Source organism: Platalea leucorodia (assembly GCF_965183815.1).
Source record: "Platalea leucorodia genome assembly, chromosome: 5".
NCBI classification, from domain to species: Eukaryota; Metazoa; Chordata; class Aves; order Pelecaniformes; family Threskiornithidae; genus Platalea; species Platalea leucorodia.
This window is the reverse complement of record NC_138827.1, coordinates 23,898,959-23,924,117: the sequence shown is the minus strand read 5'-3', so window position 1 is coordinate 23,924,117 and position 25,159 is coordinate 23,898,959. Positions and strand designations below refer to the sequence as shown.

The 25,159-nt window shown below is 50.3% G+C and overlaps 1 protein-coding gene across 1 annotated transcript; it reads right to left on the bottom strand.

The window, feature by feature from the left end:
* Positions 1-594: 594 nt before the first annotated feature.
* On the bottom strand, positions 595-24,802 carry KANK4 (KN motif and ankyrin repeat domains 4). Its single transcript, XM_082312064.1, has 10 exons — positions 24,745-24,802; positions 13,414-13,496; positions 10,025-11,980; positions 8,947-9,058; positions 7,332-7,562; positions 6,641-6,728; positions 6,010-6,229; positions 4,372-4,514; positions 3,187-3,387; positions 595-2,315 (listed from the first exon to the last, which is right to left on the bottom strand). Exons 2-10 carry the CDS (start codon positions 13,427-13,429, stop codon positions 2,214-2,216), a joined length of 3,069 nt encoding a protein of 1,022 aa, XP_082168190.1. The 5' UTR covers positions 13,430-13,496; positions 24,745-24,802; the 3' UTR covers positions 595-2,213.
* Between the last annotated feature and the right edge of the window lie 357 nt (positions 24,803-25,159).

Genomic DNA, 25,159 nt, shown 5'->3' with positions numbered 1-25,159 from the left:
TGATATCCCAAGGGATCCCACAGGCAGAAGGAGGCAGGCACTTCCCAAAGCCACCCTGATCCTTAGCAGAAAATCTCCCACATTTATTATGTTGAAGTCAGAAAGTTCCCCTCCCTCTGGGAAGCAGCGAGAGTCAGAGTGAAATTCCTCTCCACAAGCGCAGCTTCAGAGCTGGTGGGAAAAAAAAAAAAACCTCAGTGAAAATCGTCACAAAATGGTATTATGGCTCTTCTTGTTTGCAGCTGGGGCCTGGCGGCGATGCAATGGGTGCTCACGCTGGCACTGAGTGCTCGCTGCTCAGCACCCAGGAACGCAAATCGGGGCAATTTCTGCAAAAAAAAACCCCACCCTGCCATGTCTGTGTTGCAAGCTGGGGCCTGGAACCTCCCAGGGGGTCACTGATCTGAAGAAACACCTCAAATATGACTGATTTAATGATGTGCACGTATGTGCAGTCACCACGGGCTGAGGGCTTTCCTTCCCCGCCCCTTTGTTTTCAGGGGGTCTGTCTGTCTGTCTGTCAGAGCATCCCTGCTGCCTCACGCCAGGAGAGCACCGCGGCGATGGGGACGGGCACAGGAGCAAACACAGGTAAAGGTTTAACTCGAGTTTATTTATACATAAAGGAGGTAACTGAATTTTGAGTTAAAAAAAAAAAAGGCAAATAGACATTTGAGATGATTGATGAATACTTCTGACTGAAAACACGAAGAAAGAAAAGAAACAGAGGAGATGATGGCAAATTTCAGTGGAAAACGGAGGGCAGAGTCTGTCCTCCCCTCCGTGCAAGGCAGTGGGAGCGTTACCGGCATGAGGACAGGGACTCAGCAATGGCTTTGCCACATATTGCAAATACGTGGGAAAAAGCAGCTCAAGAGAGACTTCACCATGATGTGAATTGACTTACAAGCAACCAAAGTAGTCCAAGACTAACTTCTGCTTAGTGACAAAAAAAAGAGAAGTAATTAGCTAACTATGGAGATTTGGTTTTAGTGATGGCAAGTAGATCTGGGTTTACGGTGGTGTACTATGCACCAGCTCAACTGGTGATGGCATCCAGGTCCACCAAAGCCTACATGCAGCACAGCCTCATGAAATGGCATTTCCCGGCACGTAGTGACTTAATGACAGTGTAAAGGTGTTTGGAAAAGTAGGGCCTGCGCCCTCCCCTCTCTCTTTGTCAGCGGCAGAGGGATTTAAGAAAAAAACCCTGCCCTATGTATGATTTGAGGTGATGCTGGACCAACGCTGTGGGTGCTCCGTGGCAGGGGAGCCCCTGGCACTGGCTGACACCGGCAGCTAAATCACGGACAGCATGGCTTTACATGGGAGTAGTTTGGGCATCTGAATGTTGAGCACGAGGGAAAGCAGAGAGCAGACTTTTGCCCAAAAGGCATCTGTCAACAAAGTCCCTCCACGAAACTCCTGGACAACATTAACGCATCCTGGGACGGGAATCTGTTGTGATCTTCTCGTGCTGTGCTCAGGATAACCTGATCCGCCCCGCAGTGCCTGAGCATCGCATGTGCTGATGCACGGTGCATGTCAATGGGCTACGCTTCCCCGTTAGCTCAAACATAATTAGAAAAAATAAGAGCCATATGGTAATTTTGAATACAGGCAAAACAATGTCTGTGTGTTTGGGTCTGGTATACTCAAATATTTTGCTAGAGCATTAATTTTTAATTCTTACATCAGACCCACATAGGCAAACATAAATAGGATTTCATACTTTACATAATCCATCCAGCTTGTGTTTGTTGTTACATATACTGAATAATCACTGCCTGCCACTACATACAGAAGAGCTAATAATAAATATTAGGACACAAACTTACAAGTTAAATGAGATACAGTTAAGTAGTCGATTAAAAGGACAACCATAATGTAAGGTTACAAAAGGCTAAGTATTGCTTTTCTAATGTGCTTTTCTCCTTCGTTTCGGTTGCTCACCTGCCAAATCTATACCAGGAGGAGCATATAGGAGAGCCTGGAGTCCTTTGTGGCAATGTGCATAGATTAGGGGGGTGTAAGCAGGCTTAATGAGGAGAATTAGACACGGCGAACGTATGCAGATAACTGACAGGGTTCATCCCCCTGTACGTCTGGAAACCCACGATATTGGCCCTGTCTGCCAAGGCGAGCAGCGAGGCTGTCACAAGAAGGAGCTGTTTGTTCCCTGCTCCTTGTCCTGGTTCCTTCTTCCCACTCAGTCACGCAGAGAGGGACGGGCTCTGCTCGGCGTGGGCTCGCAGGAGCGCTGCAATGTCCCCGTGGGCAGCGCTCTGGGCCAGCGATAGGGCTGAGTTACCGCCCTGCGGGGAGGGAGGATGCGAAGACATTACCACCCGAATCCCTGCATCTTGTCCCCGCCACCCCCGTAAACCACCCAGCTCCATCCTCAACCGCGTCCACTTGGCCCCATCACTGCTAAGAGAGGCTGTTTGCAATCTGCCCACTGACGAGTTTTTCTCAGCTTTCCAGCAAGCAGCTGGCCAGGGCAGCTTCGCACCCAGCTATTTACCCCCAAAACCTCCTTCCCTGCAGTTCCCCCCTTGTTTTAAATGAGTCAACGTCCCGCAAACCTCCCGATGGTGTTTTGGGGCTTAACCTCAACCACAAGAAATGCATCCTGGCCATGCCTTCTCCTGTTCCCGGTGCCGTTCCACATGTCTCAGACAAAACTGTAGTTTAATTAGAAAATAGTTGCATAACTATAAATGCAGCCCATCGCTGTGAGCCCGCGTAGGAGGAAGATTTCCACCAGCCAGCTGTGCTGCTCCCAGCCCAGCCCCGTCCCACATGTCCCCGCGGAGAGGCGTCCATTCTCAGGGGAGAGTTAATTGCTGCTAATTTCTTGGAGCTGAAGCTCTGATGATTCCACATGTTGAGGATTTCTCCTTTTTTTTTGTGTTTACACCAGATTGGGCTCTTCCCTGCAGTGCTCCTGCCCAGGCTATGGTGGATGCTGCCACAGCCACCCCACTCACTGCACAACAAGCATCAAAACCAGGGGCACTCTCCTAAATGTGGTCCCCTGATTAGAAAGTGGACTGAAATTGTACTTCTTCACTTAAAAACCACCACTCAGGGATTGCTGCCCATAAAGCATGATCCCGTGTGAGCTTTCCCTGCCTGGTGGATGTGAGGTTGTGTACGGAAAAGAGCACAGTGCCGGAGCCTCACCTTGTCCGTCAGTGCGACCTGACAGTCGGGCTGGGCCAAGAGGAGCCTGACGATGTCGGCATTGCCCTGCCGGCAGGCCACCATCAGGGCCGTCGTCCCGTCCTCATCCTGCAGGTTGATGTCGGCCTGGCAGGAGAGGAGGGCTCGCACCATGTCGTCCCGCTCGTGGCTGACACCCAGCATCAGGGCGGTCTGGCCTCCCTGCAACCGCACAGGGAAAGGCTGAACACCCCTTACCCACTGGCCTCCTATAGTCCTACTCATTCAGATTGTTATATATAATAATAATAATTAATGTTATTATTGCATATATATAATAAGATTGCATATTATTAGTGCATAGTACATATGTCATAATAATTCATATTATTATTGCATATTGCATATTATTGCATATTACTGCATATTATTATTAAAGAACACTGGGGCTCTTCAGCAAGTACTGCAAGAGATACCTGCTCATTTGCACCATGGCCATGTGGAGGGTCTTTGCAGCAGCATGGCCAAACTGCCCGGCTCCCAGCTGCCCCCAAAGGCAGCTGTCCCCCTAACCCTCCTAGGCAGTTTAACTTAGGTCTAGACTAACTTTGACAGATGTTTGGAAGAAAAGCTGAGTGAGGGCACTGCCATCTCTGAGACTGAAATGTGTGACTGATGAAACGACTGCTTGCCAGCAAACCTGGGATCCTGTACCCCAGGGTCCACCCTGCACCGCTCCTCCCTGGTATCACTTCTAATTTTTTAGCTCAGAAAAATTGTTTTGCAAAATTTTCAGCCTTCCTTTTGCCTCTTCATTTTACTCAGCTCTCACGTCCCTTCACAGGGAGCTGTTGGGTGGCCAGGCTGCAATTTAGCTGAGGTTGTTTTTGTAACTTTTGGGAAACAGCAACTCCAATCCGACGTCTACCACTGATTCCCAGCCTGGCACTGCACATGCAGTGTAAGGAACTTGAATTATATCTTCCCCCCAACCCGAGACCTCTATGGGGACATGATGATGCCACAGCCTGAATTGGCATCACACAGCGATGGCCGTAAATAGGAGGCTACGAGCTCAGCAGGAGTCACTTTGCAGATGCCTTTGCCAAATAAATGGGCTGGCCGCCCTCCACCCGTGGCCATGGCACAATCCCACGCGGGGTCACACTCAGTTTTCAAAGAAACAGCAGAACTACAGGGACGCACCTGGGCAGCTTGCAGGTTGACGTCCCCCTCCTTCAGCAGCTTCATCACCACGTCCATGTCCTCACCTGTCTCGGCAGCCGCCAGTGGAGTGAGCATCACTGCCGTGTAGCCGGCGCGGTTCTGCAGGTCCAGGCAGCACACGCCTGGTGGGCGATGCACCGTGCAGGGGAAGGATCCAGCCCCACAGTGAATCAGACAGAGAGAGACAAGCAAACGGGACGTGAAGAGGGAATTATAAAACATGCAGTATCTTCTATTCCCAGAAACAGGGGTTTCCATAACTATACAGGATTGAGATTTATCTGTGTTAAATATCTAGTCTTGTGAGCACAGCATTAAAGGATATTTGGTGCTACATATTGCTACAGTTAATTACAATTGCTGAGATCAACTCAATTAACTTTGAAGACCATAACAAAAAAAAAAAAAAGGTGGGGATAATTAATGCCTTGGTCACACACTAGTTGTGGAGCTGTGGCCTGTTTGCTTCGACTCCTGCAGCAAGGGAGCAGCAGAAAGATGACCATCACCCAACAGGCAGTGTAAATCCGTCCTGGCCCCGTTTCACTCACTTTTCACCTCAAACAGCCTATTTCCAACTCCACCACAAGGAATGAGCTGGGGCTCATTTTGATGGGCTGGGGCTCCAGTCCAGCCTTGCCCCGGGGACCTGGCCACCTCGGGCACTCAGTGGCAGGAGGGGACAAACCGCCGTGGCTCCCTGCACATCTGCGGCAACAATTGGGTTATAGATGTGTATGATAATCTGCCATTTCCCTAACATTTAACAGATTGTCTGGCCCATGAGAAAAGGCCAAAGTGCCTTTATTCTTGCTGAACGCGCATGCATTTTTCCCCCGTACAAGCTCAGCTGAGATTTTTCTTTCTTTGCAACATGAGCTGAAAGTTCAATAGTTTAAAATGGAGTTTTTCTGCAGCACCGTGGGGTTTGTTACACTCTCAGGGGTCTGATCCTCTGCTCCAGGCCACAACATGGCGTTTGCTGCTACAAGAAGCAGGGGGAGCCACCCCATCCCACCTGGACTGGGGCCATGAGAGACATCCCTTGGCCATGGGGACCCTGAGCCTTCTCCAAAGTCAGACTGCAAAGCACTCAAGATGTGTCAGGGCCCTGAGGGCGCTACTGAGCCTTAATGTCCCTGAGAAGCCTCAGCTGGGACCCCTGCCCACATGCATGGGACCAGGGCCAAGCGATGGAGGAGGATGCTGGTCTTCAGATCAACCATGTCTCCTGCGTGGATCTTGGCCCCATGCTTGTATCTTGGATGGACCTTGGCCCTACACTTGTCCCTTGGATGGACCTTGGCTCCACATTTGTTTCCTGGATGGACCTTGGCCCCACGCTTGTCTACTGGATGGCTCCCTCGCATGTAGGTTGTAGTTGGTCCCCAGCCCTACCTCTGTCCCTTCTCCTTTTGCTCCTGACTGAACGCCCTGGGAGGACCCTGGACCTCATTCACTGTTTGCCATGTCTGGGACTGTTGATGGATCCCCATTACCTGGCTCTGCTGGCCATGGTCATCCCCTACGGGACTATGCCCCATCAGCAAAAGCAACAATTAACTTCCTCACCCATACCCAACAAAAGCCATGGCTGAGCAGAGTGGCTGTTCCTACCTGTGTCTAGCAGGAGCTTTGCAATTGGGAAGTTGGAGTGGGAAACACTGTAGTGAAGAGCCGTGTTGCCATTCCTGTCGGCCAGGTTCACCACCATCGCCAGGAGCTGGGGCTGGATGGCCCCCAGTGCCTTAAGATACGCTGCAACCACCTCTGGGCTGGAAGACTTGCGGCTTGACACCCGGAACCACTCCTGGCAGACGGTGCTCAGGACGTGCCGCTAAAAACACCAAGGTCTCACTGTTACTCCTGGGGTAGTCGTCCTGCAAACGGGTCGCTGCCCCGGCTCTTCGCCCCCACGCCACTTTGTCCTGTGCTCTGGCATCGCCCAGCCAGTATTTAGCTTGTGGTTTTGGGATTACTGCTATAACTTAAGGGGGAAAGGAATTTCCTGTGGTAACTTGAATGAGTAAGCAGAGAAAGCCTTCGTTTCCCCCCCCCCCCCCCCCCTTTTCCTTTCTTTTTGGCTATTCTAAAACTGACTCAGAGGTCGTCTCATCCCCCTCTCCTCACAAAGCTGTCCATGGCATGGCAGGGCACAGCCTGCAACACGCCGTCAGGATAATATTATCCATTAAATGTAACAGAGAGCAGGAACTGCGTCTGAAATGGGATTGAATATTATCTGTACCAAATGCGTGTCACTTGTGGTCCTGATTTCTGAGAGGTGCTTGCTGAGTAGCTGGCAGTCGGCAAGGAAATCTTCAGACGGTTTGCATCTAAACGGAAAACACTTTTGTAAATCCATCATGAGACAGAACTTGCAGGAGGTATTGAAGCAGGAAGGAAAACATGCAGTTTATGTCAGAATACGTTCAACACTTATTCAAGTGCTTAACTTCATGGACCCACATTGTCCCATTGACTTAACAGATTTTAGGTTCAAAGTTAAGCACTTAAATAGGTGTTTAAGTCCAGAGTCCCAGATCTGTATGGTCAACTTCATCTGTTAGAAGAAGCCTTAAAGTGGGCATGAGGTGGGAGGGAATCTTATTCCTGAATCTGCAAAGAACTTTTACTTAGAAACTTTACTTGAGAGGGGAGAAATGAGCTAATTCTAACCAAATATGACTCACTCCGCCTTTTCCACAGTCAAGTGTAGGGCCTGAATCAATCCCCATTAGATTCTGTAGTAACTCAAAAAATATTTAGCTCTTTAAAGCCTTCTCCCATGGCTAGAGAGGTCAATGGCTGCATTTCCATGGAGCAGATGATGAAGCATCGACCCCCAGCCCTGTAGGAGTGACTGAATGCAGTGCCATGCATCCTATGGCTGCAGAAACATGATGGAAAGCATGACCACTGTCTGGTTTTCTGGTTACCTGTCAGCCTTGTGCTGAGTGCAAGGCACTGCTTCCACCAATGGCTCCTGCAGGTCATCGTCCTCACGTCTCTCCTGCGAGGAAGTCTCTGACCAAGCCCCCTCGCTTTCACCTCTAGCTTTCTCCTGCACGGGCTGCAAATCATCGGCTCTTCTCCCCGTCTCACTCTCCGCGTCCCCATCCGATGGGCTGTCTTCGCAACTTGTGTCTTCGCTTGAAGTCGTTTCGTAGCTATTTGAGGACACCACATGTTATTCACTCCTTCCCCATCTGCAACCGCAGGCCCTGACCAAGACTCATTGAAGACACCCACTGACTCCAATGGGCCTTGGATGATGCCAGGAGTGATATGCAAGTTAAAAGGTTACAGCCACAGCCAAATTTGGGGTTAGTCTTTTTTTTTTGGCTTCTTAAGCCAGCAGGAGCGTGACAGAAGCAGTTAATTAGCAGCAGGCAAGGTTACTTCAGGGACTACTAAGTTGGTCTGGAGGGATGTCCATTCACAAGCCCCAGTGCAGCCAGGCAAGGGCCGCGTGCTGCTGGGAGCTGCCGGCATGCTGATGGGGAGCCATAAGAAAGCCCTGTGGCAAGGTGGGACAGGCTGTATGTCAGCAACCTTGAGAACCACTAGATAAAAACTGTGTTTTCAGCTCCAGCATGGACCAGAGTCCACCATTTGAGCAGCCCTGCTAGATAGACCTCTCTTCTGGTTGTTCAAATAACAATAACATCTTCCATGAGACAGAACATTTCACTCTAAGGGATCCTAAAACTTTTCTCAAACTAGTCGAGATTCCTCTACTTGCCACAAGTTGTACCCATTTCAGCAACTGTTGGTAGAAGAAGCTCTACACAACAAGAATAACACCAGAACCCAACAGCAGTAGCCATCGAGCTGGGAAGTCAGAGAAGCATATGTCAGCAGAAACCTGCATCCAAACTTGCACACACAGCTCTTTGCACAGCAAAGGGACAGTGAAATGCATCCTGCCCTCTTCATGCCAGCACAGGTACGCCTCGGTAGAAGACGTGCCAGTGCTGGTCTGAGAGATGCTTCTCCAGCACACGTTGCTGTATCTAGTTAGCTCGAAGGCCAAAGAGTGTTAGGTATTGGATACACAAGGAACTGGGTGTTGGAGCACAACCTAAAATACGGGTCTCCTTCACCCCAAGGTAATTCCTTATTTACTGAAATAGTCTTTTCTCAGTCCCTGAACCAACTTTTGTTGGCTGTCGCTGGAGCATGGAGGCAGGTTAGTGGCAGCATGCCCACCCAGGCAATGCTGACCTCCTTCAAAACCCACCAAAGTTAGTGGGAATCTTTCCATGGACCCAGCTGGGTTTTGGATGAAGCCCCAGAAGATGGGTATGCAGGGAGTGTCAGTCCCCAGGGTGTCCCTCGCTGTGCTGAAAACACCAACATCATCTTTTCTACAGGGTTACTTACAGGTTATCAGTGCTGGATTAAACAAGGGAGAAAAGAGGGTCCATTTCAAATGGCCTTTTAATCAAGAGGTTTGGAGGGGAAAAGAGGGAAAAACAAGAATGACTTCTTCAGCGATGCAGAGGACATCACATGTTAAAAGGCAGTTTTATCTTCTGAATGGATGCTTACCCACCATTTACCCCAACAAACTGAAGATTCTTTTTGGTCCCATTGCCTCCTGCATGGAAACCATAACCTTTCTTTTTCATGATAGATTTAAGACTTGTGGTTGGAGAGACTTCTAGCAAAATACAAAATAACAGATTAATTAAGTAGATGTGCCACAATTATCAATGATTATTCCCAACCTCTAGCAACAAACTACAAATCATAACTGTAAGCATCTTAGTTCATCTTAGGAGATGCTTTTTATGTCTTGCAAAACTACTGCTGCACCTGGCCACAATCTGGCCCTGCCCTGCCACCTTCAAAATACGGGTCTCAAACATCTCCAAGTGACTGGGAATATAAAGGAAGTGACTGGGCATTATATACATGTCCTACGAATATAAGTAGGTTTTACTTTTGTAATAATGTTTTCTTTTTTATTTTTTTCAATACTAATGTATTGGAAATCTCCCATATAAATCTCCTATACTACTACATGGATGAATCTTTCCATCGGAGTTTGACTAGTCTCACATGTATTGCTTACAAGTAATAGGTCACCTATCTATTTGCAAGCCCACCCTGACAGTGAACAGGCAGCCTTTGGTTTTGGATTCTTATCTTCATACAAGCTAAAATTATCTTAGATGAACGGCTGTGAGTAGGGACAGGTCTTTTCCCAGCCTAGTTGCTCAGTTAGCTTGAATTGGTTTTGGTTCTGGTGAACTTCATGCTGATTTACCTCAGATGAGCATGAGTCCCATATCCTTGCAAATTGAGACATCCAATCCAATTAAGAAAAATGGTTATTTGATGGAATAGCCACAAGTACGGCCACTTTTGGAAGCTGATCCTGCATATAACTGAGGCACAGCTTTATCAGCTCCTACATGGTTTTCTTTGCTTTTTTTATTTAAGATCACATAGCTTATGATATGCAGAGATTTGCCTTTCTCATACATGTTTAGGAGGGGCTATTTCTGATCTGACTGATAGTAATTATACCACCGAGCTCTACTGCATCACCCCTGCTCAACACTTGAATAAACGAGAAGAGATTTGGCCCGGACATGTTGAAACCTATGCCAATATTATTTACCCAACTGTTGATAGTGTGTGTTTGAATTCTCCTTATCCCCGGGCCCTTGCGTAGAGTAGGCAGACAGCAACGAGTTTAAGGAATTAACTAATTGGTTCTGAATGGAGCTGAGCTTGGAGGCTGGCTGTTTAATAGCACTTGCTAACTCAGGGTAGCCATGCTCCAAACACAGCCACTGCTCCTGCAAAAGCTCCTGGATTTTTTTTACATATTGGCCGATAGGGTCAACAGCAGGGAGATCCTCATGGTCACAGGGACCTTCCTCTTCCAGCCCATCTCGAGGTTTATCTTCGCCGAAGCCTGCCTTGTTTTCTCCTGTGTTTGAGCCAATTCTTGTTCCTCGATAGCTTTCTGCAGTCACCGCATGAGCAGTAAGACTCTGGGTATCGTAGTTATTCCTGTGATTTTGATTGTCATCGCCAAGGTGCTCATCAATCTTTAGTTGGGTGAAGCATGGTGCATGAATGCCAGCCTTGATGTCAGCTTCACCAAAATGTCTGGGTCTCTCTCCACTGACACCAGTGCAAGCATCTGCCAGTCCCTGATCTCTCTGAGCGCCTTGCTCCATTGCCTGCGCATTCATGTTGTCTGCTCTGCAGATGTTGCATCCTATGGATTTGGTGGAGACTGGGATATTGACGTTGATGCCTTTATCATGGGCTTGCTTGGCCCTGGCTACCTGTGAGAGGTCGGTGTTCACCGCAGCATCGTAGCACTGCAAAGCCCTGCTGCTCTGCCTGGATGGTGGCTTGGCCTCTTTGGTGTTTTCCTGGCACAGCTTCTCTTCCAGCTGAGCTTTGGAGCTGGCCAGTAACTTAATGCGTTTCTCCTTCTCCTTGATCTCATTATTCTGCTGCTCCAGCACTGCCCTGATCTGCTTGAGCTCTTCTTTCTTCTTGCTCAGCTGCTCCTCCAGAGCAGCAATCTGCTGCTTCAGTGCAGCAACTCCACCAAGCTCTCCTGTATCACAAGGCTGAAGACCACAGCTCTCCTTGTTCTCTCCAGCCCGGACACTCTCCTCAGCTTTCTTCAGCACATTTGGAGCGATTGCACTTACACTTAACTCCCTCTCCCTAGGGTTCGTGTTTTCCTCTGCGAGCTGGAGGGCACCTGGTGAGGTTGGTTCACTCCCGGCCAAGGCGGAGCAACTGCTGGTGTCGAGGGCATCGCCCTCCTCGCCTCCGCTCTCCATCACCACCTGCAGCTGCGGTGCTGCGGGATGCTGGCTCTGCCACGGGGCCTGCATCTGCACCAGCCCTGGGCTGCCTCCACCCAGATGCTCCTTCTGCCCCAAGGAGACACCTTGCTCCAAGCTCATCTCCCGGGGGAGATTTAACACAATGCCGTCAGAGCCAGGTGAACATGGCACAGGGCGAAATGTGCTTTCGGAGCCGCTCTGGTCGTGGCAGGGCTGGGGAGGTGGCCAGAGGGGTGAGGGAACCCTCCCGTCCGCGGGTGGGGGCTGGCTGGGCAGCAGCGCGGCAGGCATGCTGGAGGCTCGCAGTAGCTGTGGCCGCCCATGGAGCTTGCCCTCCTGCCACCCCAGCTCCGCCTGCCGCCATGTCTCCGCCAAAAGGGCTTTTCTCCGATAACTTGGCTCATCAGCCACAGGAAGGGTCAGCTCGCTGGGCAGGAGGGGACGGGGGGTCTCCTCTGCCCCCAGGGATGCCTTTCGCTGGGGAAAGGAGCAGGTCGCCGTCCAGCTCTTGCTGGGAGCAGACGTGCATCCACGGGAGCCGTTCTCAGGCAGGCTGAAGTTTCGGGGCAGGGTGCTGAATTTTGGCTGCTTGGCTTTCCGGTGGATGTGAACCCTTCTGATGGTGTTCCCTTTCTCGATGTCGTCCACGTACTTCAGGAAGTCCAGGTCCAAGTGAAAGCCGTACGGCGTCTCCACGGAGTAGGGGAGGCTGCGAGGCTGCTCCCTCTCCCCGTCAGGTTTGGGTGGCTGGCCATTTGCTGAAACAACCCAAAAAAAAGAGATGATTGAATTTAGAAGACTACAAAAATATTAACAGAAAATATGTTTAGAGCAGGGGAAAAATGTTACTGCTCTTTTTCATCTCAGTTTCAGGCAGGTGGGGCTGCAGTTCGTCATCGTGGAGGCTCGTGGTGAAGCTGCACAGAGACACAGCAACACGTGCAAAGGTCCAATCCTGTTTTCCAGAAGTGAATCAGGTAACTGTTGGACTGAGGAAGCTGAAAATTTGCTGAAATCATGGCTCTAATTGGCAATTAAACAAACAGCAGGTTTTGCAGGCAGAGCTACATGTCTGTGTCAGTATAAAAAGCTGCCTCATGTATAATAAATCCAGCTCAAAAAACAAAGGTGGAACCAATCCGTGACAATTACATTTTTCAAAGCTTTTGGTTTGGTTTTAACTTTTCAGTGGCATAAGCAGTGCAGTGCACACCAAGCAGGAAAATCGTTGCATCGTTTCATCAGCAAACACCAGCTCACAAATTATTCCTTGAAAATGATGAATACAGCACCAGGCAGAGGCCAGACCCAGACAGCGCCAGCCGGGGCTGCTCTACACAGCCACATCCATGCGAAACACGTGCTTCCCAAGGTGACCAGCTGCACGGCACCGAGTATGGCTTTTAATTGAGGAAAATCACCACAAAATGCGTGACAATGTTTGCCCACCCAGCCGTCACAGGCAAATGGCATGGCTCCAGCAGGGCAGCCCAAGGCTCCTGGTTTAATACAACTTAATACAGTCAGATCCAGCCTGCAAAAATTCACAGCCCCCAGATTTTGGCCTTGAAGGTCTGAATAGTTAAACCCCTGCACCATTGCTCTTTCTTCTTTATGTGGCAAGTCCCTGAAATCACCGTGGTTTGAGCTGCTTTGCACCTCTGAGCAAATAAGCCGTGCTCTATGTGGACGAGGAGGAGCAGCTCAACCAGGAGAAACCAGGTTTCACGGCTGCTCCCTCTGTCTCCGTCCCGGTGCAGCAGCTGTGTGGGGGACCAGCAGAATTTGGCACGGCTTTCGGTGCTGCTCATCACAGAGCATCACTGAGATGCAGCCGCCTTTCTGAGGGGAAGCAGCACGTGAAAGTCAGAGGAACGAGAGGGAAAACATCACGCGGGGTAATATGGCACAAGAGCAAAGCCCGGCTGGTGGGAGCAGAGGAGATCTGTCTTGCCTGCAAGGGACAGGAGGACAAATACATGCTGAACTGAGAGCTGTGACCATGTTTTTGCTGTGGTTTAGGAAGTCTGTATAATACATGAACGATGCATTTTTCAACTCCTGGCCCTAGCGCATATCTATAGAAAACAGGTTATTTACAGTATTTCTGGCAAGGAAATTACTTCAGGGCTTGGTTGGGTTTTTTTTTCAAGAAACAAATGAGCAAACAAACATCCTGTAGCCTCCATACCATCTGTCTTCTCCATGGTGTGGTCTAATCGGGCTGTCAGTTAAACATCCTCTGACAAGCTAGGGCAGATGAGTCTCTTCACCCTTGAAAAAAAGAAACAGATACTTTTAATTTAAAAAAAAAGCTCAATCATCTGAACTTAATCTCTCCTTAAAGCCTTACACCTCTTCACAGGCCACCCCTCCTTTTAGTTCCCATATTCTGCAGCCCGACTGTGTCTGCTAAGCACTTTAAAGCTGCTTAAATCAATACTCGTTTTCCAATGGCCTCAACTCGTGCTTCATAGACACATCCCAGGTAGTTGGTTCTCATAAAACATCCCCTGCATTACAGATGGTTTTGACTGCAAAGGAGGAAAGACAGACATTTAGGGCTTGAGATAGATGGCACAAGGACTCCTCATTGACTCCTGTAAGCTGGATATATCCAACATAATAAAACATCTCTGAAAACAGCAAGGGATATAAACTATACACAGAAATGACTAGTTTGACTTTTTTTTTTAATGCATAACAACCAAAGATTCAAAATTTATGTTAAATCTTGTTCAAGTGAAACCCATTATTTCAGAACACATCCATACTGTTATAAAAAACCTTCACCAAATTGCACTAAAATACAGACAAATCCCTTTCATATCAGGGAAGATCTTCAGGGGGAGATCTACCACAGCCTACATCGTGAACTTCACATCCAGCCTGGCCTGTATTGCCCTCCAGCTCTTTCCCATCATGTGGACATGGGTGAGACCCTCCTGGAGCGTGAGAGGAGATTAAGGTTGGGAACAACCAAGAAAAGTCTTGGGCGAAGCTTCTCTCCTCCATGCCCTTTAGAAAGACACAGGGAGGAGGCTTGCAAGGGCGAAGGAGGTTGAGGCAGTTGGACATCACTATAGGAGGCTTCCTGACTTGCGTGAGAAGGGCAACATTGGTCAGAGTGAGAAGGTCTGTCATTTAATTCCTGCTATGGAGGAAAAAGGGGGCATTTCTTGCAGAGTAGGTTGCTTGTTCAGGATTTTCCTTCAAGTATCTAATTTGGTTCCTGGCCAGAGATGGTCCCACAGCAGCTTATCTGGCAAGATAACTGGGTATGCAGTACCGATTAGGATATATAGAGGTGCTACTGTTATTCTCTTCCAGAAACACTGACATGACATGGTTTAACTACAACAAAGACCAGCCGGAAAACAAAGCCAAATCCTGCTGTATTGTTATCATAGAATAGATACTTTGAAAGATCCAAACCGTTTAAAGAAACAATTAGTTCTGTCATTCAAGTAGACACACTTATTGCCAATGTGTAGCCCTGATAGAAAGTTGGGAGGGTCCCAACTCCCAAAAGCTGCTCCAGGGTTGGTACCTCTCGATGCTCATGTGGCCAGACAGCAACATTGATGCCCGCCCAAAGCCATGTGAGTTTCTGAAACACCTTGACCAGCGGCCTCCTGACGTGCTCTCCAATTAACTGCATTTCTATAAAGGGCAACTTCTTCTGTCTCCTCCTGCCAATAAACAGCATATGCCAAAACAAATGCTAACCTCTTTCTCACATTTTTTTTTTTTAATTTTCCGATTACAGTCAATTACAGAGCAGTTACAGATCCCAGCTACAGTCCAACCAGCTACATTGCACTCTTCTAGGTCATTTATCTGGGGGAGGGACGGGAAGCCAGCAAATAGGATGCTTTTTAATATCTAGATAATTACATCTAATCAGTTCATTTATGAGCTGACTGGGTCCCAACTCTGCAACCCAAATTGATACTATGACTTTTATCTTTTGACCAATGTACTTCAAAATCACCTTGTAAAAGGATGTTTAATGTTCTCCCGTCCCCCCTAGGGCAGCTCAGGTGTGGGGTGGGTGCCTTTGAGCCAAAACCATGGCTCCTTGGACCCCACAGGTGCTCTCCGATGCCCATCCCTAATAAAAATGAGATTAAAAAAATGACATGATCTGCTGGAAGAAGCGTACCCATACGCCAAGGGCCTGTCCCACAGTTTGGGGCAGGGCAGTGCTTTTAGGTGGGTCTCCATCCTGCTAATACCTGTTACGCTGACCCTCTGTCGGGTTTTGTATTTGTTAAGTTTTTCCCTATTGCATAAAATTGAAGACTACTTATTTTCCTCTCCAGGCAGGCGACATCACCACGTGCACAGCATTGCTGATTTTCACCTTGAATGAAATTACATTGCTTTTCTCAAGGCAGGAATAAATATGTACAGAAATGGAAATCGATAAGGCAAATGTATGAGAAGGCAACAGCACAGAGTGAAGTGGCTTCATTCCCTGGAGCAGCCCATTTGCAGGGACAATGTACTGTCTTTTTAAATAGCCCCATCTCAAACACTGGCTCTTTACAGTCACATTTAACCCCTCTTTTACTCTGTCCCACTTGCCAGGCAATGTAAGTGCCTCCCCGCTCCCCCATCCACCCCAGCCAGCAGAAACGAGAGCAGCAATACACCCCAGAAGATTTAAAGAACAAATTAACGGAACCACAAAGACAAATATATATGAATTTCATTCTCTGAGAGCATCTTGCCAGTAATTTTCAATTGGAAACATTTAACCCTGTGCCTATAAATAAGAAGATAATTCATCCCTGCTGAGCAGCACATTAGCACAGTCTCATTAGCTATAACACATTTTTTTGAGCTCTCCCTGTTGTGTTCTCCTGCACTGCAGCAACAGCTTTAGCACTTCATGGTGAAAGGAAAAAATATCATCAGAAAAGCATCTTGTCGTGTTACCTTCTCATGCTCCCACCTACAAACGCATCAGGGAGCAGAAGCTCTCGCCTCCCTCTGAGGCATCTTTTCCCGTGCCAAGAGCCAGCAGTGAAGGGTTCGGAGAAGCGAACATGCTTTTTCCAGTTGTTAAAAAGTTGGTCAGCTGAGCAGTGACCTTGCTCAGAAAGCAAATACAAGTTTAAAACAAGAAGCACAAAAGAGGGATTAATTTTTTAATAAAGCAGCCCATCACTCTTGAATGACCTTTCCGAGGACAGTTCAAGCCTGCTGTATAAAATGAGTTACTTTCCATAGCATAGATAACTTTTCCATAAAACACAAAATGCTAAGTGCTGCTTGGGCTGTCACCGGGCTGCCTCCCTTATCACAAAAGATTATTGAAAAGACAGTCAATTATTAATGATACAGTTCTTATTATACCTGATGCTGCAGGCTGCAGCCGGAGCTCGCCCTCCGCATGCTGCACCCTCCCAGGCTGAACGCATTAGTTATTCTGCTGAGCGCCTCTCCCTAGGAAACGCAAGTGGCTGCTGTGATTAAAAGGCGGCATCTTTAGTAGAAGGCGCAGAAGGTCTCAACGTCCGTAATTAATCCTGCCAAAGCCCTGTTCCCACATGCGGAGCAGAAACAGCCCCTCGGCCCTTTACCCTTCTCCCTGCAGCTCCAGCCCCTCACGTCGTTCCCATCCATCCGCCGTCCCCAGGAGATGCTGAACAGGACAGGGTGATGGCGGGAACGCGGCCGCGCGTAACCACAGCAAAGGCGGAGGATGCCTGACCCGCCGTGCAGTGCTGTGTCCCCAGGCTCCTGTGGGTGCCGGTGGGACTCTCCAAATAAAACGTTCCAGCCTTTTGCAGCGGGGTCATCAATGCAAACTTCAACTTGCAGGCAGGCAAGGCAGGGGGCAGCTTGCAGAGCAGACACGGTGTGATTTTTGGGCAGGGTATTCGTGGCATGCAACTCGGCAATGGGCAGAGTGCTTGTCCCGAGCCCCTGCGCTGCCGTTCCTGTCAGGCATCCTGGATTGCCGCACCCCCAGGCTGGTAACTGGGGAAAAAACCCTCAGTCTCGGCACTGAACTTACAACAACTTCATGCTTGCAAAGGCAGAGAGATTCAGACACTGCCCAGCTCCCCACAGCCGGGCTGTGAAGCTCTTCCAGGGCCGGGAAAGAAAATCCTGAAAAGCAGAGGCATCCCACTGGGACTCGGGGGCTCTGTCGGGGGCTTTCACTGGACTCGCATCACGGAGCAGCGCCAGCATCTTTCCATCACTTAACAAGCAGTGCAACCAAAGTGCTCATGTTAGCAGGAAAAAACACATTTCATTACTCTCTGCCTGCAGAACAGAGCTGCTGGCACTCCTGCAGGCTCACTGCGCTTGTGCAACTACTAAATGTAACTTTATCAGATTAAGTTTGAAGAAAAGCAGAAAAGTTTTGCCTTTGAAGGAAGCGAAACAGCCTGGACATGTACAGAAACGGCAGCAGTTTGTCCTTGCTAGTGCTCCCCAAGGCACGAATGGGTTAATTTCTTACCCAAGGAATGAAAAATATCCCTCCCGTTTCAGCAGCTGGTTAAATGTCGCCTTTCCCAAATGCTGCCTTTCCCACGCGGCTCCAGCATCCCACACCACGCCGGGCCCTGACTCCATGTGGACAGCTTTCTGCTTTCACAGGCAATTACTGTGCTCGGGGTTCAAAACTAACTTAAGAGCATGTTGGCTTATTTTCTGTCAAATTCTTCTGGTTTAGTTACACTTGTGCATCTTTTCTGAGCGTATTCTGTTGCTTATGTTCTCTAGACAAAGCAGCACGATGGAAAAATATACATATTTCTATATGGCACTGCTTTTAAAGTAAGCCTGAAAGAATTGTTTTGTTTTCCCACTGGGAAGACCTAGCAGGAAGCTTTTATATGGAGCATTTCCTTATTGCAATTATACACAAGACCTACAGTTTTTCCCAGATGTAATCCCCATGGGACTGAAGAAGGTCTTCAAGTCTGTGGCCCCCTAAATAAGCTTTTAATCAGGAACTATGTATGGATGGAGTCAAAACATGTAAATTAATTAAATATGGGCTGGTGCTTGACGGAGCTACCACTGGCTTCTGATAGCTTCGCCCAACGGAGCTGGCACAGGGTAGGAAATGGGGAAGGGTTTCACCTGGGCACAGCCCGAGATCGTCCCGCAAGCATGAGGACTGAGATCATGGCCTAAAATTGCTGCTGCTTTACGTTACGCACTACAGCTGTCAGGGGGGATCGTGCTTTGCAGGCTGCTCCCATGAATGATAGGAAACAGGCGGCCACAAAACAGCTCAAAAGCCATCCCGTCGGTCCCTGCCCATCCCCACCACGGCCACCGCTGCCTTCTTGGATGCTCGCAGGGCCGATGGGCAAAGCGGCTGTCTTCCTTCCTCTCCCCAAGCAGAAATGCTGCAGGAGGGCAGGTTTAGGCTTCACCTGCCGCCCCCCACTCCCCTCCACCCCACGGACCCGCACAAACCCACAGACGGAGCTCACCCTCGGTACCCAAAGGGTTACACCCAAACCCGCTCCATCCAGGCGGTCTGCTGGATTGCACAACAAGTCGTCAAGCTATTACTGCGAGTGGACATACCAGGAATAAATATAGCCTCTCGGGGAATATTTGTTGTACAGATTTTTCAATTCTGTTTTCACTGCAAAAGAAGAAAAATAACCCCTTTCCAGTCTGCTGGGGACATCCACATGGGTGGGATCTCCGTTGTGCGGCTGTGGGCTGTGATCGGCTGCCGGCTGGCACAGGCACGGGAAGGAGTTTCCTTCCAGGAGGAAAAAAGAAGTTTGAAAACTTTGTGGGATTAAATAAATAAATAAGTAAATAAAAGCTGTTTAAAGTCCTGGTTTGCATTGCAAGAAGTTGTCACGAGTTTTTCCAAAGTGAGAGCAAACAGGGTTTCCGCCGTAAGAGATCTGCATCCTGGGAGCCCATGAGCCGCCTTCCTGGGTGCATTCGGCATCGTGCAACCATCGCTGCCAGCAGCCCCGTGCCCCACGGCATCCCTCGGAAACAGCAGCTGGGACCAGAGCGGGTGTCGGCACACACTGGGCTGGTCTGGGCTGCCTGTCGAGGGGCAGAAGACAGCTGAGCAGACCCAAAATTAAAGTGGGGAGACCAGATGATGCCTGAGCCCCAGGAAGTCAGCTGCTATAAACCCATCAGCATCCAGAAAGGAGAGCTGGCAAGCTGGATCTGTCCCCGCCCGGCGTGCACCCTGCAGCCATGCACAGCTTGGTGCTGTGCTTGCTGGGCAGGCTTCCCTCTGCACTGGTGTTACCCGACTGCACGTGCCAAAGTGGAGCAGGACTAGACTTGGGATGCAAAACCAGTCGCTGTATGCAAAGAGTAGAGGTGGCAGAGGCGGCAGGTAAAAAGGTATGACAAGAAAAGGGACGTAAATCTTTAAACCCCTCTGAAAGTGAAACACTGCATAGTGCAGATGCCTGCTTAAAATTCACGCTCCGTCCTGGGGCCAGCGGATAGCTTCGGCACATGGCTTATGACAACGGGTACCCTGCAGCACCAGCCCCAGCATTTTATCGCACCCCAGACTGAAGCTCCCTCGGCTACTGCCTGCCCGGGGCTTCTCGAGAGGAGAGCAAGGAGCTGGATACAATTTGTGAGTGCTCCAGAGGGACGTGCAACCCATCAACTCGTGGTTGCACCAACAGGAGAGGTTCAGGCTGGCCTCCCACCCTCCACCAGCCATCACCCTCTCTGCAAAATTATGTACACGAAGCAGAGGAGGGGGCTGGATAGGGCTGGAGCCGGGGGCTGCTCGCATGGAAAACATCCTGGAGGTCTGTGGAGCCTCACTGGTGTTTGAGAGAGCAGCAGGCTCACGAGAAATCTGAATAATTAACCCAGCGCCACTTAATAAAGAGGACTATCACTTTCAGCGTAAGTGTGCAACCCTCAGCGGCCAGCGGTACTTAAACAGCCATTTCAGGCATCTTTTCAAATAGCAGTAATAAAGTCGTGTGGATACTGATTTTATTAAAGCTGCTTATTGCTGTTCAATAAATGTCGTGAGCTTCCTGCCAGCATTTCCATTAGAGACGGGTCAGGACAAGACCTGGAGGTATCAGATATCCAAACTCTCACCCTTTTTTATGGCTCACCGGGAGGGGAAAACGATTACATTCATCCCCTCCTCTGATAACCTCTTTTCCAACTGACCTTCAGCTCATTCCAGCCACGGTCTTATAAAAGCTTTGGTCGACTCTCATGATTTTATCCCGTGCCTTGAAAACTGTGGCATTTTCCCTAAAGTCTCCTTTCCCAGAGCCAAGCAATCAGAAAAAAACAGCTGAAGCCATGAATTGAAAGCGCTTCATAGTCAAAAGGCAGACAAAAATCTGAAGTGCCTCATTTCTAATGTTTACTCTTTTTGCCTCAATCCCACAAGTTTGGGGGGTGGAAAACAATGAAGTCCTCCTTTGGCTTTTGGTCTCTTCCAAGCTGCTGTTTTCCATCTCCTTGACCTTGGGACATGTCAAGCTTTGCTGCCATGATACTGAATAACTTCCATGTGGTCGAAGAAGCCGGTAGCAACTTAAAGACAACAGGGTTGTCCTTGGCTTGGCCAGGGCTTGGTGCATCCTTGGCACTCCTGCGCTCGTCCCACTCAAGAGCCTGAGCTTTGGCCCAAGCTGGGCTGGAAATATCTCTGTTTCCTAAGGAAAAACAGAATCCTTTGGGTGTTTTTGGAAGCTGGGTGTGAAGGGGAACCATCAAACCAAGGTGCTCCTGATTCCTGGGAAAGGCTCTTCCACCTTGCTCTTGCTCAGCTGCTTGCTGAGACACGAGATGGATGACGCAGGGAAGGAAGGGTGTTGTGCCGTGTCCGATCCCCTTGTGCTTACTGAGAGATGAAACAGAGTTTGTGGAACTGGAGAAACCCACCCCGACACACAAACAGGGCTTCCTAAACCCACCAGCCTGAGAAATGTACAAAAAATGCATTTGTGGTTGTGAAAGCCGACTGGAGATCCAGTGTCTGTCCTGTCTCACCCCAGTAAAGGTCCTGTCATCAACACAGGTCGTCTCCCACTGAAAGCAGGACTTTCAGGTGTTTTTAGGAAAGCCCTATTCTCTGCATGCCTATTTTTCTCCTCTTCCCTGTGTGTGGTGGTGCACTCACCCATGACACTGTGCAGCCACTGCAGTCCCCCATGGAGACACAGGGCCATTTTAGATCAATTTCTGGCCTGAGCCAACAAGACTCAAACTGATCACACTCATGACAGGATTAAAAACCTCTTCAAACAGGAATATTTATTTTTCAGGCCACCTGAAACCACTCTCCACATTGATCGGGACCACAGAGGGTATGGACATGCCGCCTTCCTCCCCTGCCAGTGATTTCCACGTGGATGCCGGGAGCACTGCAGCCAGCAGCCACATTTCCCACCCGTGCACCCGGGTTATGGGGAGGGTTTAGGAAATGGGGGCTTTCCTCCAGTTTTTTTGCCCAAGATCAGGCTGCATGTTCCTGGTGTGTTTTCAGCTTTCTCGCTTGCACCAAGACTCGCATTCATCCCTGATGGACAGGGGAACTGGCTGCAATGATGAATTGAAGATAACCACATTTGGAAGATGGGAGCTACTGCCCGCAGGTGGGTTTTTCACCATATTTCATGTTTCTCACTCTACCAAATTGTCCACTTTGGCAGTATATTATCATAATAATGACAATAACTGCTTTTTCATGTGCTATTTAAACCCTGGGATGTGCAGGACTCGAGGCTTCCCGAGGCACAGCGCCGGAAATGTGAATTCCACTGAGGTCTAAAATAAATACAGCTGAAGAAGGAGCTCTCTGCAGCCGGTTCCTCCCCACCGGCTCTCCCCTAGCACCAGCAACATGCAAATGTGCACGGTCGGGGATTTCTGCCCTCACCCACGGGCTCCTTCGCACCCCAGAGCTGGGGTCAGGGCTTTACTGACCGAAATCTGCATGTCGCTGCTCTTGAGCAAGGCAGAGTCGCATAACCCCATCGTACGGGGCACCGAATGGAAAATACAATAACATCCCCGTATTTATTTTTTTCTCTAACAACTGGGGCCACATTCAACCCTGGTGCTACTTCCAAAGCTTCCTTGAAAAGACCCAAGATTTGATGCATAACGGTGATAAAAACGCAACTTTCAGAATATTTGGTGGATGTAAAACCGCAGGGGGAGGGACCCGAATCGGCAATGAGCTTGTGAATGAGCTTGTATTCCTCTAACACCAGCCATCTTGCAGAATCTCAAAACCGCTCCTGATGTGAAGGATGTTTTGAGACCAAACCTCTCCCTCCCGAAACACGCCCACGCCGAAGGACACTGAGGCTGTTTGACGGGAAGTAACGTTGCACTCCTGCTCGGCAGCAAATAAACATGCAGGGGGTTATTTCGCTTAGCTGAGGATGAAGGGAGACTGTGACACCGAATTCGATGGCTCCTGTGGGAACAGGACAGCCCCAGCGCTGCACGGGGGGGATGACTTCTGCACCTGGGAGACCAACCTTCTCCATAACCGGACTTTCCGGAAAGGAGCCAAACGTGGCCCTGGTTTTCCTATTCACAAGTGCTTTGGAAACTGCACCGAGAGACTGACAGCACCCACAGCACCAACAGGCTCCCCCCATCTTATCTTTCAGTTTCAGGATTATTTTAACAAATCCATTAACTGATCCCTCCTCAACCACAGATCTGCTGGCCAGGTTGCTGTTCATCAGGCTGGCTGTCATTTCAGCAGAAATATTTATTTTTGAAATATTACAGTCGAAGCGACAAATAATCAATCATAAACCCGAGGTTATGGGCTCCCTCCTCTCATTTGCTGTATCAAGAATCATTTAAGAGATCAGCTTTTTCCATTAAGTCCATCCCAAATCAAACACAAAACACTGGGAAGATTGCAGAACAGGTATGAAGGCAAATGCTGATTATTTTTTACCCTTCTCTCTGCCCTTTGCTGTGGTTGCTATCCTTACCCTGCATGTGCAATGTTTTCAGGTGCTCACCGCCTTCGAGTGGGCCATGCAGCTGAGATATTTAATTTCTGGTTTAGCTTCTGGACAAAGGAAACCCTTCCCAGTGGTGTCACATCCCACAGCTATGATGAAAATGAGATAACCCTGTACAGTACAGTCCCGCTTCTATCTCTGGAAGGTGAACATCATACACGGAGCATCCAGACCATGACTTCCTCCATCCTGAATTGACTTGGACTTGCAGTTGAGATTATTCAACCCACTTTCTGCCATCGCCTAATGCATCCTCCAGGCACATCAAGGATCTTCTCATGGACTATCCAGCCTCTTCTACACAGATCTCTGGCAATGGTCTACCCTGGTATGGCAGCTCCCTGTTCACACTCACTCTGATTTCTCCCAGAGTCAGAGCCTGGCATGTCTTTGCCTTAGGCTTGCGAGAAATCAGAAGCCAAACACCCAAAGTGCTTGCATGGGGCACACCTGGTCCCGGCAGAGTTGGGCTGCTGAGAAATGCCCTGGCAGCGGCCGCTGCCGAGGAAAGGCGACGCTGCCTGCGAGGGAGAGGCACTGCCCGTCCCTCCGTTTGCTGCCAAGCGCGCTGCTGGAGCGGCCCCTCTCTTGGCCCCTCCGAGGATGCAGAAACCCGGAGCTCAGCCTGGCCCCGCTCTGCTGCCAGACCAGACCTGACCTGCGGCCGAGCCCCACGGGACACGCGGCTCAGGGAACCGGAGCATGAACCTCGCTAGAGACAGAAATGAGTTACGGTGCCAAGAGTTTCTCTGTCCGGATGGCTGGAAAGCCGGCAAGGAAACAGGGAGAGGCTGGAGGCAGGCGCTGGAGGCAGGCGCCGGCGACCGCGCTCGGCCGTGGAGGCTGGGCTGGGGCTTGTCTGAACCACATCTTCACAGCTGGGGAGGGTTTTACTGTCGGGCTTTGAGGCTAAATGCAACTCTGGCTGCCCTGGGATCCTGGTGACTTCCGCCACATTGCCCGGGGCCGGGGGCCTTCCCAGCCCCCCCGGGGGTCCCGTCAGGGCTCGGAGCCTCCCTGCCCTCTCCCCGCTGCCCAGCCACGCTCCGTGCCTCCGTCCCACAGCCAGCGGTGCGCTGGAACCGCTCCCGTCCCGGGCGGCCCAGGGCTGCTGCTGCCCCAGGCAGCCTCTCGAGGGGCCAGGCACCCCCCAGCCCGCTCTGCGGCATCCCTCAGCACTTTTAAAGCATCCCCCTGAGCATCCGCCAGCAAAACCCCGCAGCACCCTTTGAGGCACCCCCAGAGCATCCTCCAGCGCACCCCCGGAGCACCCGCAAGCACCTCCGAGCACTTCTGAAGCACCCCCAAGCACCCACCGGCGCCCCCCCCCCCCAAGTACCCCCGCAGCATCCCCCGAGCACCTCCCGGGAGCGCCCCTCCGGAGCAACCCCCGAGGCGGGGGACGGCGGTGCCCCGCCCCCCCCAGTTGCTGGGATCCGCTGCCCGCTGCCCCCGGCCCCCTCCCGGCCCCGGCCCCGGCCCCGGCCCCGGCGCCCCCCTGCGCGGCGCGGCCGTACCTGGGAGCGGCGGAGCGCGGCGGGCGCTGCCGGCGGCCCCGCTGCCTCCTGCGGGCGGTGCCCGGGGCCGGGGCGGGGCGGGGGCGGGGCACGGCGCCCTCCCGGGCAGCGGGGACGGGCTGCGGGAGGGCCCGCGGGAGCCAAAAGGCGCGGCTGCCGTGGGAGGCCAGAAATCCACTTTTTTGGGGTGGTTTTTTTTTCCTTATGACTGCGGTATTGTGCTCGGGTCCTTCTTTTTAATGCTTTATTTATACTTTTCTAGCTCATCCTGTTTGCACAGATGCAGATCAAGAGCGGCGGGAAGGGGAAATCTGCGGGGACGGGCCGTGGCTGCAGAACTCGTACTGTATTTGCGCCAGCGGTTCTCCGGCTCAGCCTTTCAGCGCGTTCGGTTTACATCGGCCCCTCGTACCTT